At 48.1% G+C, this 16,669-nt stretch overlaps 1 protein-coding gene across 4 annotated transcripts in view; it reads left to right on the top strand.

The window, feature by feature from the left end:
- LOC109876485 (AP-3 complex subunit sigma-2) overlaps positions 1–16,669 on the top strand; it is a 137,485-nt gene that overhangs the window by 62,862 nt on the left and 57,954 nt on the right. For 3 of the 4 annotated variants that reach the window (XM_031820390.1, XM_031820391.1, XM_031820392.1), the window contains exon 2: positions 14,517–15,251. In XM_031820390.1, coding sequence (XP_031676250.1) covers positions 14,641–15,251 — 611 coding nt within the window. In that variant the 5' untranslated portion in view covers positions 14,517–14,640. Of the gene's footprint in view, positions 1–14,516; positions 15,252–16,669 lie in introns of those variants that run through there. The other variant, XM_031820395.1, reaches the window with a different exon arrangement.

Raw genomic sequence — 16,669 nt, 5'->3', positions numbered from 1 at the left:
CCAGTGTCAACATGACTGAGAAGACACATGACCTGGTAGTAGACCAGTGTCAACATGACTGAGAAGACACATGACCTGGTAGTAGACCAGTGTCAACATGACTGACAAGACACATGACCTGGTAGTAGACCAGTGTCAACATGACTGACAAGACACATGACCTGGTAGTAGACCAGTGTCAACATGACTGAGAAGACACATGATCTGGTAGTAGACCAGTGTCAACATGACTGAGAAGACACATGACCTGGTAGTAGACCAGTGTCAACATGACTGAGAAGACACATGACCTGGTAGTAGACCAGTGTCAACATGACTGAGAAGACACATGACCTGGTAGTAGACCAGTGTCAACATGACTGAGAAGACACATGACCTGGTAGTAGACCAGTGTCAACATGACTGAGAAGACACATGACCTGGTAGTAGACCAGTGTCAACATGACTGAGAAGACACATGACCTGGTAGTAGACCAGTGTCAACATGACTGAGAAGACACATGACCTGGTAGTAGACCAGTGTCAACATGACTGAGAAGACACATGACCTGGTAGTAGACCAGTGTCAACATGACTGAGAAGACACATGACCTGGTAGTAGACCAGTGTCAACATGACTGACAAGACACATGACCTGGTAGTAGACCAGTGTCAACATGACTGACAAGACACATGACCTGGTAGTAGACCAGTGTCAACATGACTGAGAAGACACATGATCTGGTAGTAGACCAGTGTCAACATGACTGAGAAGACACATGACCTGGTAGTAGACCAGTGTCAACATGACTGACAAGACACATGACCTGGTAGTAGACCAGTGTCAACATGACTGACAAGACACATGACCTGGTAGTAGACCAGTGTCAACATGACTGAGAAGACACATGATCTGGTAGTAGACCAGTGTCAACATGACTGAGAAGACACATGATCTGGTAGTAGACCAGTGTCAACATGACTGAGAAGACACATGACATGGTAGTAGACCAGTGTCAACATGACTGAGAAGACACATGATCTGGTAGTAGACCAGTGTCAACATGACTGAGAAGACACATGACATGGTAGTAGACCAGTGTCAACATGACTGAGAAGACACATGATCTGGTAGTAGACCAGTGTCAACATGACTGAGAAGACACATGACATGGTAGTAGACCAGTGTCAACATGACTGAGAAGACACATGATCTGGTAGTAGACCAGTGTCAACATGACTGAGAAGACACATGATCTGGTAGTAGACCAGTGTCAACATGACTGAGAAGACACATGACATGGTAGTAGACCAGTGTCAACATGACTGAGAAGACACATGATCTGGTAGTAGACCAGTGTCAACATGACTGAGAAGACACATGATCTGGTAGTAGACCAGTGTCAACATGACTGAGAAGACACATGACCTGGTAGTAGACCAGTGTCAACATGACTGAGAAGACACATGACCTGGTAGTAGACCAGTGTCAACATGACTGAGAAGACACATGACCTGGTAGTAGACCAGTGTCAACATGACTGAGAAGACACATGACCTGGTAGTAGACCAGTGTCAACATGACTGAGAAGACACATGACCTGGTAGTAGACCAGTGTCAACATGACTGAGAAGACACATGACCTGGTAGTAGACCAGTGTCAACATGACTGACAAGACACATGACCTGGTAGTAGACCAGTGTCAACATGACTGACAAGACACATGACCTGGTAGTAGACCAGTGTCAACATGACTGAGAAGACACATGATCTGGTAGTAGACCAGTGTCAACATGACTGAGAAGACACATGACCTGGTAGTAGACCAGTGTCAACATGACTGACAAGACACATGACCTGGTAGTAGACCAGTGTCAACATGACTGACAAGACACATGACCTGGTAGTAGACCAGTTTCAACATGACTGAGAAGACACATGATCTGGTAGTAGACCAGTGTCAACATGACTGAGAAGACACATGATCTGGTAGTAGACCAGTGTCAACATGACTGAGAAGACACATGACATGGTAGTAGACCAGTGTCAACATGACTGAGAAGACACATGATCTGGTAGTAGACCAGTGTCAACATGACTGAGAAGACACATGACATGGTAGTAGACCAGTGTCAACATGACTGAGAAGACACATGATCTGGTAGTAGACCAGTGTCAACATGACTGAGAAGACACATGACATGGTAGTAGACCAGTGTCAACATGACTGAGAAGACACATGATCTGGTAGTAGACCAGTGTCAACATGACTGAGAAGACACATGATCTGGTAGTAGACCAGTGTCAACATGACTGAGAAGACACATGACATGGTAGTAGACCAGTGTCAACATGACTGAGAAGACACATGATCTGGTAGTAGACCAGTGTCAACATGACTGAGAAGACACATGATCTGGTAGTAGACCAGTGTCAACATGACTGAGAAGACACATGATCTGGTAGTAGACCAGTGTCAACATGACTGAGAAGACACATGATCTGGTAGTAGACCAGTGTCAACATGACTGAGAAGACACATGACATGGTAGTAGACCAGTGTCAACATGACTGAGAAGACACATGACCTGGTAGTAGACCAGTGTCAACATGACTGAGAAGACACATGACATGGTAGTAGACCAGTGTCAACATGACTGAGAAGACACATGACCTGGTAGTAGACCAGTGTCAACATGACTGAGAAGACACATGATCTGGTAGTAGACCAGTGTCAACATGACTGAGAAGACACATGATCTGGTAGTAGACCAGTGTCAACATGACTGAGAAGACACATGACATGGTAGTAGACCAGTGTCAACATGACTGAGAAGACACATGATCTGGTAGTAGACCAGTGTCAACATGACTGAGAAGACACATGATCTGGTAGTAGACCAGTGTCAACATGACTGAGAAGACACATGATCTGGTAGTAGACCAGTGTCAACATGACTGAGAAGACACATGATCTGGTAGTAGACCAGTGTCAACATGACTGAGAAGACACATGACATGGTAGTAGACCAGTGTCAACATGACTGAGAAGACACATGACCTGGTAGTAGACCAGTGTCAACATGACTGAGAAGACACATGACATGGTAGTAGACCAGTGTCAACATGACTGAGAAGACACATGACCTGGTAGTAGACCAGTGTCAACATGACTGAGAAGACACATGACCTGGTAGTAGACCAGTGTCAACATGACTGAGAAGACACATGACATGGTAGTAGACCAGTGTCAACATGACTGAGAAGACACATGATCTGGTAGTAGACCAGTGTCAACATGACTGAGAAGACACATGATCTGGTAGTAGACCAGTGTCAACATGACTGAGAAGACACATGATCTGGTAGTAGACCAGTGTCAACATGACTGAGAAGACACATGATCTGGTAGTAGACCAGTGTCAACATGACTGAGAAGACACATGACATGGTAGTAGACCAGTGTCAACATGACTGAGAAGACACATGACCTGGTAGTAGACCAGTGTCAACATGACTGAGAAGACACATGATCTGGTAGTAGACCAGTGTCAACATGACTGAGAAGACACATGATCTGGTAGTAGACCAGTGTCAACATGACTGAGAAGACACATGATCTGGTAGTAGACCAGTGTCAACATGACTGAGAAGACACATGATCTGGTAGTAGACCAGTGTCAACATGACTGAGAAGACACATGACATGGTAGTAGACCAGTGTCAACATGACTGAGAAGACACATGATCTGGTAGTAGACCAGTGTCAACATGACTGAGAAGACACATGATCTGGTAGTAGACCAGTGTCAACATGACTGAGAAGACACATGACATGGTAGTAGACCAGTGTCAACATGACTGAGAAGACACATGATCTGGTAGTAGACCAGTGTCAACATGACTGAGAAGACACATGATCTGGTAGTAGACCAGTGTCAACATGACTGAGAAGACACATGACCTGGTAGTAGACCAGTGTCAACATGACTGAGAAGACACATGACCTGGTAGTAGACCAGTGTCAACATGACTGAGAAGACACATGATCTGGTAGTAGACCAGTGTCAACATGACTGAGAAGACACATGACATGGTAGTAGACCAGTGTCAACATGACTGAGAAGACACATGATCTGGTAGTAGACCAGTGTCAACATGACTGAGAAGACACATGATCTGGTAGTAGACCAGTGTCAACATGACTGAGAAGACACATGACCTGGTAGTAGACCAGTGTCAACATGACTGAGAAGGCACATGACATGGTTGTAGACCAGTGTCAACATGACTGAGAAGACACATGACATGGTAGTAGACCAGTGTCAACATGACTGAGAAGGCACATGACCTGGTAGTAGACCAGTGTCAACATGACTGAGAAGACACATGACCTGGTAGTAGACCAGTGTCAACATGACTGAGAAGACACATGACCTGGTAGTAGACCAGTGTCAACATGACTGAGAAGACACATGACCTGGTAGTAGACCAGTGTCAACATGACTGAGAAGACACATGATCTGGTAGTAGACCAGTGTCAACATGACTGAGAAGACACATGACCTGGTAGTAGACCAGTGTCAACATGACTGAGAAGGCACATGACATGGTTGTAGACCAGTGTCAACATGACTGAGAAGACACATGACATGGTAGTAGACCAGTGTCAACATGACTGAGAAGGCACATGACCTGGTAGTAGACCAGTGTCAACATGACTGAGAAGACACATGACCTGGTAGTAGACCAGTGTCAACATGACTGAGAAGACACATGACCTGGTAGTAGACCAGTGTCAACATGACTGAGAAGACACATGACCTGGTAGTAGACCAGTGTCAACATGACTGAGAAGACACATGACCTGGTAGTAGACCAGTGTCAATATGACTGAGAAGACACATGATCTGGTAGTAGACCAGTGTCAATATGACTGAGAAGACACATGATCTGGTAGTAGACCAGTGTCAATATGACTGAGAAGTGAGAAGACACATGACCTGCTTTGAAAGACAGAACAAAACTAAATGGGAAAAATTATTGACATTGGCACTTTTCACTGGCTGTCCCTCAGGTTGTGGCAGGAGGACATATATTTGGCTGTCAAAACTGCACATTTTGGTTTTTCACCCAATAAATATTGGATTTTAGTTTCAAATTCTGGGAAAGAATTTTGGAAAGAAATATTAAGGTCTGAGTATTTGTCATAGTGTAATAGGAAATGCAGCTCTGTCTCAACCTCTCCCCTGGAGCAGAGTGAGCACAGCCTGTCCTCTCTGGGCAGCCAGGTTTGCCTGTGATGACCGGTCTCTATAGGCAGACTGTCCTCTCTGGGCAGCCAGGTTTGCCTGTGATGACCGGTCTCTATAGGCAGACTGTCCTCTCTGGGCAGCCAGGTTTGCCTGTGATGACCGGTCTCTATAGGCAGACTGTCCTCTCTGGGCAGCCAGGTTTGCCTGTGATGACCGGTCTCTATAGGCAGACTGTCCTCTCTGGGCAGCCATGTTTGTCTGTGACGACTGGTCTCTATAGGCAGACTGTCCTCTATGGGCAGCCATGTTTGTCTGTGACGACTGGTCTCTATAGCCAGACTGTCCTCTCTGGGCAGCCAGGTTTGCCTGTGATGACCGGTCTCTATAGGCAGACTGTCCTCTCTGGGCAGCCAGGTTTGCCTGTGATGACCGGTCTCTATAGGCAGACTGTCCTCTCTGGGCAGCCATGTTTGTCTGTGACGACTGGTCTCTATAGGCAGACTGTCCTCTATGGGCAGCCATGTTTGTCTGTGATGACTGGTCTCTATAGGCAGACTGTCCTCTATGGGCAGCCATGTTTGTCTGTGATGACTGGTCTCTATAGGCAGACTGTCCTCTCTGGGCAGCCAGGTTTGCCTGTGACGACTGGTCTCTATAGCCAGACTGTCCTCTATGGGCAGCCAGGTTTGTCTGTGATGACTGGTCTCTATAGCCAGACTGTGCTCACTGAGTCTGTACCTAGTCATTGTTTTCTATCAGTCACAGTGGTCAGATAGCCTGACACCATGTACCGTCTGTTTAGAGACAAATAGCATTGAAGTTTACTTCGATTTTTTGTGGTGTCTTTCCAAAATGATATATTTTTCATTTTGCTCTATGGGGTTGGTTTGGGTTTGTGAACTGGGCCTCAGAACCAGCTGGCTGAGTTCTGTCCTGAGGCTCTATGGGGTTGGTTTGGGTTTGTGAACTGAGCCTCAGAACCAGCTGGCTGAGTTCTGTCCTGAGGCTCTATGGGGTTGGTTTGGGTTTGTGAACTGGGCCTCAGAACCAGCTGGCTGAGTTCTGTCCTGAGGCTCTATGGGGTTGGTTTGGGTTTGTGAACTGGGCCTCAGAACCAGCTGGCTGAGTTCTGTCCTGAGGCTCTATGGGGTTGGTTTGGGTTAGTGAACTGGGCCTCAGAACCAGCTGGCTGAGTTCTGTCCTGAGGCTCTATGGGGTTGGTTTGGGTTTGTGAACTGGGCCTCAGAACCAGCTGGCTGAGTTCTGTCCTGAGGCTCTATGGGGTTGGTTTGGGTTAGTGAACTGAGCCTCAGAACCAGCTGGCTGAGTTCTGTCCTGAGGCTCTATGGGGTTGGTTTGGGTTTGTGAACTGGGCCTCAGAACCAGCTGGCTGAGTTCTGTCCTGAGGCTCTATGGGGTTGGTTTGGGTTTGTGAACTGGGCCTCAGAACCAGCTGGCTGAGTTCTGTCCTGAGGCTCTATGGGGTTGGTTTGGGTTAGTGAACTGGGCCTCAGAACCAGCTGGCTGAGTTCTGTCCTGAGGCTCTATGGGGTTGGTTTGGGTTAGTGAACTGGGCCTCAGAACCAGCTGGCTGAGTTCTGTCCTGAGGCTCTATGGGGTTGGTTTGGGTTAGTGAACTGAGCCTCAGAACCAGCTGGCTGAGTTCTGTCCTGAGGCTCTATGGGGTTGGTTTGGGTTTGTGAACTGGGCCTCAGAACCAGCTGGCTGAGTTCTGTCCTGAGGCTCTATGGGGTTGGTTTGGGTTTGTGAACTGGGCCTCAGAACCAGCTGGCTGAGTTCTGTCCTGAGGCTCTATGGGGTTGGTTTGGGTTAGTGAACTGGGCCTCAGAACCAGCTGGCTGAGTTCTGTCCTGAGGCTCTATGGGGTTGGTTTGGGTTAGTGAACTGGGCCTCAGAACCAGCTGGCTGAGTTCTGTCCTGAGGCTCTATGGGGTTGGTTTGGGTTAGTGAACTGAGCCTCAGAACCAGCTGGCTGAGTTCTGTCCTGAGGCTCTATGGGGTTGGTTTGGGTTTGTGAACTGGGCCTCAGAACCAGCTGGCTGAGTTCTGTCCTGAGGCTCTATGGGGTTGGTTTGGGTTAGTGAACTGGGCCTCAGAACCAGCTGGCTGAGTTCTGTCCTGAGGCTCTATGGGGTTGGTTTGGGTTTGTGAACTGGGCCTCAGAACCAGCTGGCTGAGTTCTGTCCTGAGGCTCTATGGGGTTGGTTTGGGTTTGTGAACTGGGCCTCAGAACCAGCTGGCTGAGTTCTGTCCTGAGGCTCTATGGGGTTGGTTTGGGTTTGTGAACTGGGCCTCAGAACCAGCTGGCTGAGTTCTGTCCTGAGGCTCTATGGGGTTGGTTTGGGTTTGTGAACTGGGCCTCAGAACCAGCTGGCTGAGTTCTGTCCTGAGGCTCTATGGGGTTGGTTTGGGTTTGTGAACTGGGCCTCAGAACCAGCTGGCTGAGTTCTGTCCTGAGGCTCTATGGGGTTGGTTTGGGTTTGTGAACTGGGCCTCAGAACCAGCTGGCTGAGTTCTGTCCTGAGGCTCTATGGGGTTGGTTTGGGTTTGTGAACTGGGCCTCAGAACCAGCTGGCTGAGTTCTGTCCTGAGGCTCTATGGGGTTGGTTTGGGTTAGTGAACTGGGCCTCAGAACCAGCTGGCTGAGTTCTGTCCTGAGGCTCTATGGGGTTGGTTTGGGTTTGTGAACTGGGCCTCAGAACCAGCTGGCTGAGTTCTGTCCTGAGGCTCTATGGGGTTGGTTTGGGTTAGTGAACTGAGCCTCAGAACCAGCTGGCTGAGTTCTGTCCTGAGGCTCTATGGGGTTGGTTTGGGTTTGTGAACTGGGCCTCAGAACCAGCTGGCTGAGTTCTGTCCTGAGGCTCTATGGGGTTGGTTTGGGTTTGTGAACTGGGCCTCAGAACCAGCTGGCTGAGTTCTGTCCTGAGGCTCTATGGGGTTGGTTTGGGTTAGTGAACTGGGCCTCAGAACCAGCTGGCTGAGTTCTGTCCTGAGGCTCTATGGGGTTGGTTTGGGTTAGTGAACTGGGCCTCAGAACCAGCTGGCTGAGTTCTGTCCTGAGGCTCTATGGGGTTGGTTTGGGTTAGTGAACTGAGCCTCAGAACCAGCTGGCTGAGTTCTGTCCTGAGGCTCTATGGGGTTGGTTTGGGTTTGTGAACTGGGCCTCAGAACCAGCTGGCTGAGTTCTGTCCTGAGGCTCTATGGGGTTGGTTTGGGTTTGTGAACTGGGCCTCAGAACCAGCTGGCTGAGTTCTGTCCTGAGGCTCTATGGGGTTGGTTTGGGTTAGTGAACTGGGCCTCAGAACCAGCTGGCTGAGTTCTGTCCTGAGGCTCTATGGGGTTGGTTTGGGTTAGTGAACTGGGCCTCAGAACCAGCTGGCTGAGTTCTGTCCTGAGGCTCTATGGGGTTGGTTTGGGTTAGTGAACTGAGCCTCAGAACCAGCTGGCTGAGTTCTGTCCTGAGGCTCTATGGGGTTGGTTTGGGTTTGTGAACTGGGCCTCAGAACCAGCTGGCTGAGTTCTGTCCTGAGGCTCTATGGGGTTGGTTTGGGTTTGTGAACTGGGCCTCAGAACCAGCTGGCTGAGTTCTGTCCTGAGGCTCTATGGGGTTGGTTTGGGTTAGTGAACTGGGCCTCAGAACCAGCTGGCTGAGTTCTGTCCTGAGGCTCTATGGGGTTGGTTTGGGTTTGTGAACTGGGCCTCAGAACCAGCTGGCTGAGTTCTGTCCTGAGGCTCTATGGGGTTGGTTTGGGTTAGTGAACTGGGCCTCAGAACCAGCTGGCTGAGTTCTGTCCTGAGGCTCTATGGGGTTGGTTTGGGTTAGTGAACTGGGCCTCAGAACCAGCTGGCTGAGTTCTGTCCTGAGGCTCTATGGGGTTGGTTTGGGTTTGTGAACTGGGCCTCAGAACCAGCTGGCTGAGTTCTGTCCTGAGGCTCTATGGGGTTGGTTTGGGTTTGTGAACTGGGCCTCAGAACCAGCTGGCTGAGTTCTGTCCTGAGGCTCTATGGGGTTGGTTTGGGTTTGTGAACTGGGCCTCAGAACCAGCTGGCTGAGTTCTGTCCTGAGGCTCTATGGGGTTGGTTTGGGTTTGTGAACTGGGCCTCAGAACCAGCTGGCTGAGTTCTGTCCTGAGGCTCTATGGGGTTGGTTTGGGTTTGTGAACTGGGCCTCAGAACCAGCTGGCTGAGTTCTGTCCTGAGGCTCTATGGGGTTGGTTTGGGTTTGTGAACTGGGCCTCAGAACCAGCTGGCTGAGTTCTGTCCTGAGGCTCTATGGGGTTGGTTTGGGTTTGTGAACTGGGCCTCAGAACCAGCTGGCTGAGTTCTGTCCTGAGGCTCTATGGGGTTGGTTTGGGTTTGTGAACTGGGCCTCAGAACCAGCTGGCTGAGTTCTGTCCTGAGGCTCTATGGGGTTGGTTTGGGTTTGTGAACTGGGCCTCAGAACCAGCTGGCTGAGTTCTGTCCTGAGGCTCTATGGGGTTGGTTTGGGTTTGTGAACTGGGCCTCAGAACCAGCTGGCTGAGTTCTGTCCTGAGGCTCTATGGGGTTGGTTTGGGTTTGTGAACTGGGCCTCAGAACCAGCTGGCTGAGTTCTGTCCTGAGGCTCTATGGGGTTGGTTTGGGTTTGTGAACTGGGCCTCAGAACCAGCTGGCTGAGTTCTGTCCTGAGGCTCTATGGGGTTGGTTTGGGTTTGTGAACTGGGCCTCAGAACCAGCTGGCTGAGTTCTGTCCTGAGGCTCTATGGGGTTGGTTTGGGTTTGTGAACTGGGCCTCAGAACCAGCTGGCTGAGTTCTGTCCTGAGGCTCTATGGGGTTGGTTTGGGTTTGTGAACTGGGCCTCAGAACCAGCTGGCTGAGTTCTGTCCTGAGGCTCTATGGGGTTGGTTTGGGTTAGTGAACTGAGCCTCAGAACCAGCTGGCTGAGTTCTGTCCTGAGGCTCTATGGGGTTGGTTTGGGTTTGTGAACTGGGCCTCAGAACCAGCTGGCTGAGTTCTGTCCTGAGGCTCTATGGGGTTGGTTTGGGTTAGTGAACTGGGCCTCAGAACCAGCTGGCTGAGTTCTGTCCTGAGGCTCTATGGGGTTGGTTTGGGTTAGTGAACTGAGCCTCAGAACCAGCTGGCTGAGTTCTGTCCTGAGGCTCTATGGGGTTGGTTTGGGTTAGTGAACTGAGCCTCAGAACCAGCTGGCTGAGGGGACTCTTCTCTGGTTTCATCTCTTGACATTGTAGAGCTGTGTGATGGATGTTTTGGGGTCACTTGTTTTCAGATGGTTCTACAAATGAATGTCTCTTTTTTTATATTTGAATGAGGAGGGCCCAGTTCTGCTCTACATGAGTAATGTTGAGTTTTTCTTTGCACATGCAATTCAGTCTTGCAAAACTCTGCATGCAGTATTTCGATTGGATGTTTGTCCCATTTGGTAAATTCGTTATATGACGCCCCTCCCACTCTGTGAAGATCCTCCCACTCTGTGAAGATCCTCCCACTCTGTGAAGATCCTCCCACTCTGTGACGACCCTCCCACTCTGTGAGGACCCTCCCACTCTGTGACGCCCCTCCCACTCTGTGAAGATCCTCCCACTCTGTGAAGATCCTCCCACTCTGTGACGAACCTCCCACTCTGTGACGATCCTCCCACTATGTGACGCCCCTCCCACTCTGTGACGATCCTCCCACTCTGTGACGATCCTCCCACTAGTTGACGCCCCTCCCACTCTGTGACGACCCTCCCACTCTGTGACGCCCCTCCACTTTGTGACGACCCTCCCACTCTGTGACGCCCCTCCCACTCTGTGACGCCCCTCCCACTCTGTGACGACCCTCCCACTCTGTGACGACCCTCCCACTCTGTGACGCCCCTCCCACTCTGTGACGACCCTCCCACTCTGTGACGACCCTCCCACTCTGTGACGACCCTCCCACTCTGTGACGACCCTCCCACTCTGTGGGTCATCTGTCTACAGCAGACCCTCCTTAGTGGGAGACAGCAGCACCAGGTCATCTGTCTACAGCAGACCCTCCTTAGTGAGAGACAGCAGCACCAGGTCATCTGTCTACAGCAGACCCTCCTTAGTGGGAGACAGCAGCACCAGGTCATCTGTCTACAGCAGACCCTCCTTAGTGGGAGACAGCAGCACCAGGTCATCTGTCTACAGCGGACACTTGATTTCAGGGTTGTGAAGACCAGGTGACAGTCTTCTGTTTCACAATTTGTATTTTATTTTTAACCTTTATTTAACTAGGCAAGTCAGTTAAGATCAAATTATTATTTTCAATGACGGCCTAGGAACAGTTAACTGCCTTTTTCAGGGGCAGAACGACAGATTTTTACTTTGTCAGCTCGGGGATTTGATCTAGCAACCTTTTGGTTACTGGCCCAACACTATAATCACTAGTCTACCCTGCCGCCTCAAAATGTCGATCTTAAATAGTGTTGGACATATTGGACAGCCCTGTTTCACTCCACTTCCCTGAGGGAAGAAGTCTGTTTGCTTGTTGCCAATTTGAACCACACATTTGTTTTTAGTGTACATTGATTTAATAACATATGTTTTCCCTCCAATACCACTTTCTGTTAGTTTATAAAAAGAGCCTTGTACCAAATTGAATCAAATTCTTTAAAGTCAAAGGATTCAAAGTCTACAGAACACGTGTAGATTGTGCCTTTGTTTTGGTGTGCTTGTTTGTCAGTTAGTGTGGAGGGTGGAAATGTGGTCTGTTGTACCATCGGTTTTTACAAATCCAATCTGGTTCAGTTAGTGTGGAGGGTGGAAATGTGGTCATTAAGACAATTATGTAGTCTGCTATTTATGATACTGCAGAGAATTTTCCCCAAGTTGCTGTTAATGCAAATTAAGTCAAATTTGTCTACATTTTTATTGATTGGTGTGATCTCTCTCTGTTCTCTCTCTCAATTCAATTTCAATTCAAGGGGCTTTATTAGCATGGGAATCATATGTTCACATTGCCAAAGCAAGTGAAATAGATAAACAAAAAGTAAAATAAACAATAACAAGTTATCAGTGAACATTATACTCACAAAAGTTCCAAAAGAATAAAGACATTTCAAATGCCAGTGTTTGTGGATCTGTGTAATCTGACATAGTTAGGTATTCTGTCACTGTGTACTCTCTGTTTAGGGCCAAATAGCATTCTTGTTTGCTCTGTTTTTTTTTGTAAATTCTTTGTAATGTGTCAAGTAATAATCTTTTTGTTTTCTCATGATTTGGTTGGGTCTAATTGTGTTGCTGTCCTGGGGCTCTGTGGGGTCTGTTTGTGTTAGTGAACAGAGCCCCAGGACCAGCTTGCTTAGGGGACTCTTCTCCAGGATCATCTCTCTGTAGGTGATGGCTTTGTTACGGAAGGTTTGGGAATCGTTTCCTTTTAGGTGGTTGTAGAATTAACAGCTTTGTTACGGATTTTGAAAATTAGCGGGTATCGGCCTAATTCTGCTCTGCATTATTTGGTGTTCTACGTTGTACACGGAGGATATTTTTGCAGGACCCCAGACCCCACACCTCATAAAGGACAGTTATTTAACTCATTCAATTATTTTTAGCCAGATCCTAATTGGTATGTCACATTTAATGTTCCTTTTAATGGCATAGAAGGCCCTTCTTGCTTTGTGTCTCAGATTGCTCACAGCTTTTTGGAAGTTACCTATGGCGCTGATGTTTAGGCCAAGGTATATATCGTTTTTTTGTGTGCTCTAGGGCAATGGTGTCTAGATGGAATTTGTATTTGTGGTCCTGGCGACTGGACCTTTTTTGGAACACAATTATTTTTTATCTTACTGAGATTTACTGTCAGGGCCCAGGTCTGACAGAATCTGTACAGAAGATCTAGGTGCTGCTGTAGGCCCTCCTTGGTTGGTGACTGAAGCACCAGATCGTCAGCAAACAGTAGACATTTGACTTGAGATTCTAGTAGGGTGAAGCCGGGTGCTGCAGACTGTTCTAGTGCCCGCGCCAATTCATTGATATATATGTTGAAGAGGGTGGGGCCGGGTGCTGCAGACTGTTCTAGTGCCCGCGCCAATTCATTGATATATATGTTGAAGAGGGTGGGGCCGGGTGCTGCCGACTTTTCTAGTGCCCGCGCCAATTCATTGATATATTTGTTGAAGAGGGTGGGGCCGGGTGCTGCAGACTGTTCTAGTGCCCTCGCCAATTCATTGATATATATGTTGAAGAGGGTGGGGCCGGGTGCTGCAGACTGTTCTAGTGCCCGCGCCAATTCATTGATATATTTGTTGAAGAGGGTGGGGCCGGGTGCTGCCGACTTTTCTAGTGCCCGCGCCAATTCATTGATATATTTGTTGAAGAGGGTGGGGCCGGGTGCTGCAGACTGTTCTAGTGCCCTCGCCAATTCATTGATATATATGTTGAAGAGGGTGGGGCTGGGTGCTGCAGACTGTTCTAGTGCCCGCGCCAATTCATTGATATATTTGTTGAAGAAGGTGGGGCTCAAGCTGCATCCCTGTCTCACCCCACGGCCCTGTGGAAAGAAATGTGTTTTTTTGCCAATTTTAACCGAACACATTTTATAATGTTGTATGTTTTTCCCCCAACAACACTTTCCATCAAATTGTATGGCAGGACCTTATTCCAAATTGAGTCAAAAGCTTTATTGAAATCAACAAAGCATTGCCTTTGTTTTCATTTGTTTGTTAATTAGGGTGTGCAGGGTGAATACATGGTCTGTCATACGGTAATTTGGTAAAAAGCCAATTTTACATTTGCTCAGTACATTGTTTTCACTTTTTCGCTGAGGAAATGTATGAGTCTGCTGTTAATGATTACGCAGAGGATTTTCCCAAGGTTGCTGTTGACGCATATCCCACAGTAGTTAATGGGGTCAATTTTGTCTCCACTTTTGTGGATTGGGGTGATCAGTCCTTACTTCCAAATATTAGGGAAGAGGCCAGAGCTGAGGATGATGTTAAACAGTTTAAGTGGAATTTGTGATCTGTATGTTTTATCATTTCATTTAGGATACCATCAACACCACAGGCCGTTTTGAGTTGGAGACTTTGTATTTTGTCCTGTAGTTCATGTAATGTAATTGGAGAATCCAGTGTGTTCTGGTAGTCTTTAATAGTTCATTCTAAGATTTGCATTTGATTTGTATATATCTCTTCCTCGCTCCCTCTCTTTCTCTCTCTCTCCCCCTGTCTCTCTCTCTCCCTGTCTCTCTCGCTCCCTGTCTCTCTCTCTCCCTGTCTCTCTCTCTCTCTGTCTCTCTAAACTAACACCACAGGTCCACAGACAGGCTAATAGTTGATCCTTTAACTGAGGAGTGAAAAGACAGAGCCTAGCCGAGTCCCGGAGACCACAGGTTGCCCTGCCATCTCCCTGTTACCACCTCCAGCAAGGCATCGGCCATGGCTAAAGGCTTCTACATCAGTAAGAACATGGGGCTAGCAGGTCTTCTGATGGGGGCTGTAGCAGTGGTCATTATCATAGCCCTGGCAGCAGTCTACGATAAAGAAAAGACCAAGAACCAGAATAAACCTGTGGATGGTGTGGCCATGTTGACCACTGCCTCTCCAACCACCTCCTCCACCCTCTCCACTCCTAAAGACCCCTGGGAACACTACAGACTGCCTGACTCCCTGTCTCCTGTCTCATACAACATCACCCTCTGGCCTCGACTGGTTGTCAACGCCTCTACTGGCCTCTACATCTTCACAGGACAGTCAGCTGTGGTGTTCCAGTGTAAGAAGGACACAGATCTGATTGTCATCCACTGTAACAAGCTGAACCTGACTCTGCTCAACGGCCACCATGCTAGACTGACTGGCCTGGATGGAGCGACTGCTCCCACCGTAAAGACTAGCTGGCTGCAGGTGAAGACGGAGTACCTGGTCATTCAGCTGAATGGGAAGCTAACTGCTGGGAAGTCCTATAGACTTTCCACAGACTTCCAGGGAGAGCTGGCTGATGACCTGAAAGGATTCTATAGGAGTGAATATACAGAAGATGGTGGTAAAAAGTAAGTACCAACTGATACTAGATACAGTAGACCCATGGATGATACTAGATACAGTAGACCCCTGGTCCTTCCTCTCTGATACTAGATACAGTAGACCCCTGGATGATACTAGATACAGTAGACCCCTGGTCCTTCCTCTCTGATACTAGATACAGTAGACCCCTGGATGATACTAGATACAGTAGACCCCTGGTCCTTCCTCTCTGATACTAGATACAGTAGACCCCTGGATGATACTAGATACAGTAGACCCCTGGATGATACTAGATACAGTAGACTCCTGGTCCTCCCTCTCTGATACTAGATACAGTAGACCCATGGATGATACTAGATACAGTAGACCCCTGGTCCTTCCTCTCTGATACTAGATACAGTAGACCCATGGATGATACTAGATACAGTAGACCCCTGGTCCTTCCTCTCTGATACTAGATACAGTAGACCCCTGGATGATACTAGATACAGTAGACCCCTGGATGATACTAGATACAGTAGACCCCTGGATGATACTAGATACAGTAGACCCCTGGTCCTTCCTCTCTGATACTAGATACAGTAGACCCCTGGTCCTTCCTCTCTGATACTAGATACAGTAGACCCCTGGATGATACTAGATACAGTAGACCCCTGGATGATACTAGATACAGTAGACCCCTGGATGATACTAGATACAGGAGACCCCTGGTCCTTCCTCTCTGATACTAGATACAGTAGACCCCTGGTCCTTCCTCTCTGATACTAGATACAGTAGACCCCTGGATGATACTAGATACAGTAGACCCCTGGTCCTTCCTCTCTGATACTAGATACAGTAGACCCCTGGATGATACTAGATACAGTAGACCCCTGGTCCTTCCTCTCTGATACTAGATACAGTAGACCCCTGGATGATACTAGATACAGTAGACCCCTGGATGATACTAGATACAGTAAACCCCTGGATGATACTAGATACAGTAGACCCCTGGATGATACTAGATACAGTAGACCCCTGGATGATACTAGATACAGTAGAGCCCTGGTTCTTCCTCTCTGATACTAGATACAGTAGACCTCTGGATGATACTAGATACAGTAGACCCCTGGATGATACTAGATACAGTAGACCCCTGGATGATACTAGATACAGTAGACCTCTGGATGATACTAGATACAGTAGACACCTGGATGATGCTAGATACAGTAAACCTCTGGATAATACTAGATACAGTAGACCCCTGGATGATACTAGATACAGTAGACCCCTGGATGATACTAGACACATTAGACCCCTGGATGATACTAGATACAGTAGACCTCTGGATAATACTAGATACAGTAGACCCCTGGATGATACTAGATACAGTAGACCCCTGGATGATACTAGATACAGTAGACCCCTGGTTGATACTAGATACAGTAGACCCCTGGATGATACT

This window comes from Oncorhynchus kisutch, unplaced genomic scaffold (genome assembly GCF_002021735.2).
Source record: "Oncorhynchus kisutch isolate 150728-3 unplaced genomic scaffold, Okis_V2 scaffold3334, whole genome shotgun sequence".
Classification (NCBI taxonomy): Eukaryota; Metazoa; Chordata; class Actinopteri; order Salmoniformes; family Salmonidae; genus Oncorhynchus; species Oncorhynchus kisutch.
Note: the sequence above shows the minus strand (reverse complement) of the source record. Positions and strands in the feature narration are given on the sequence as shown.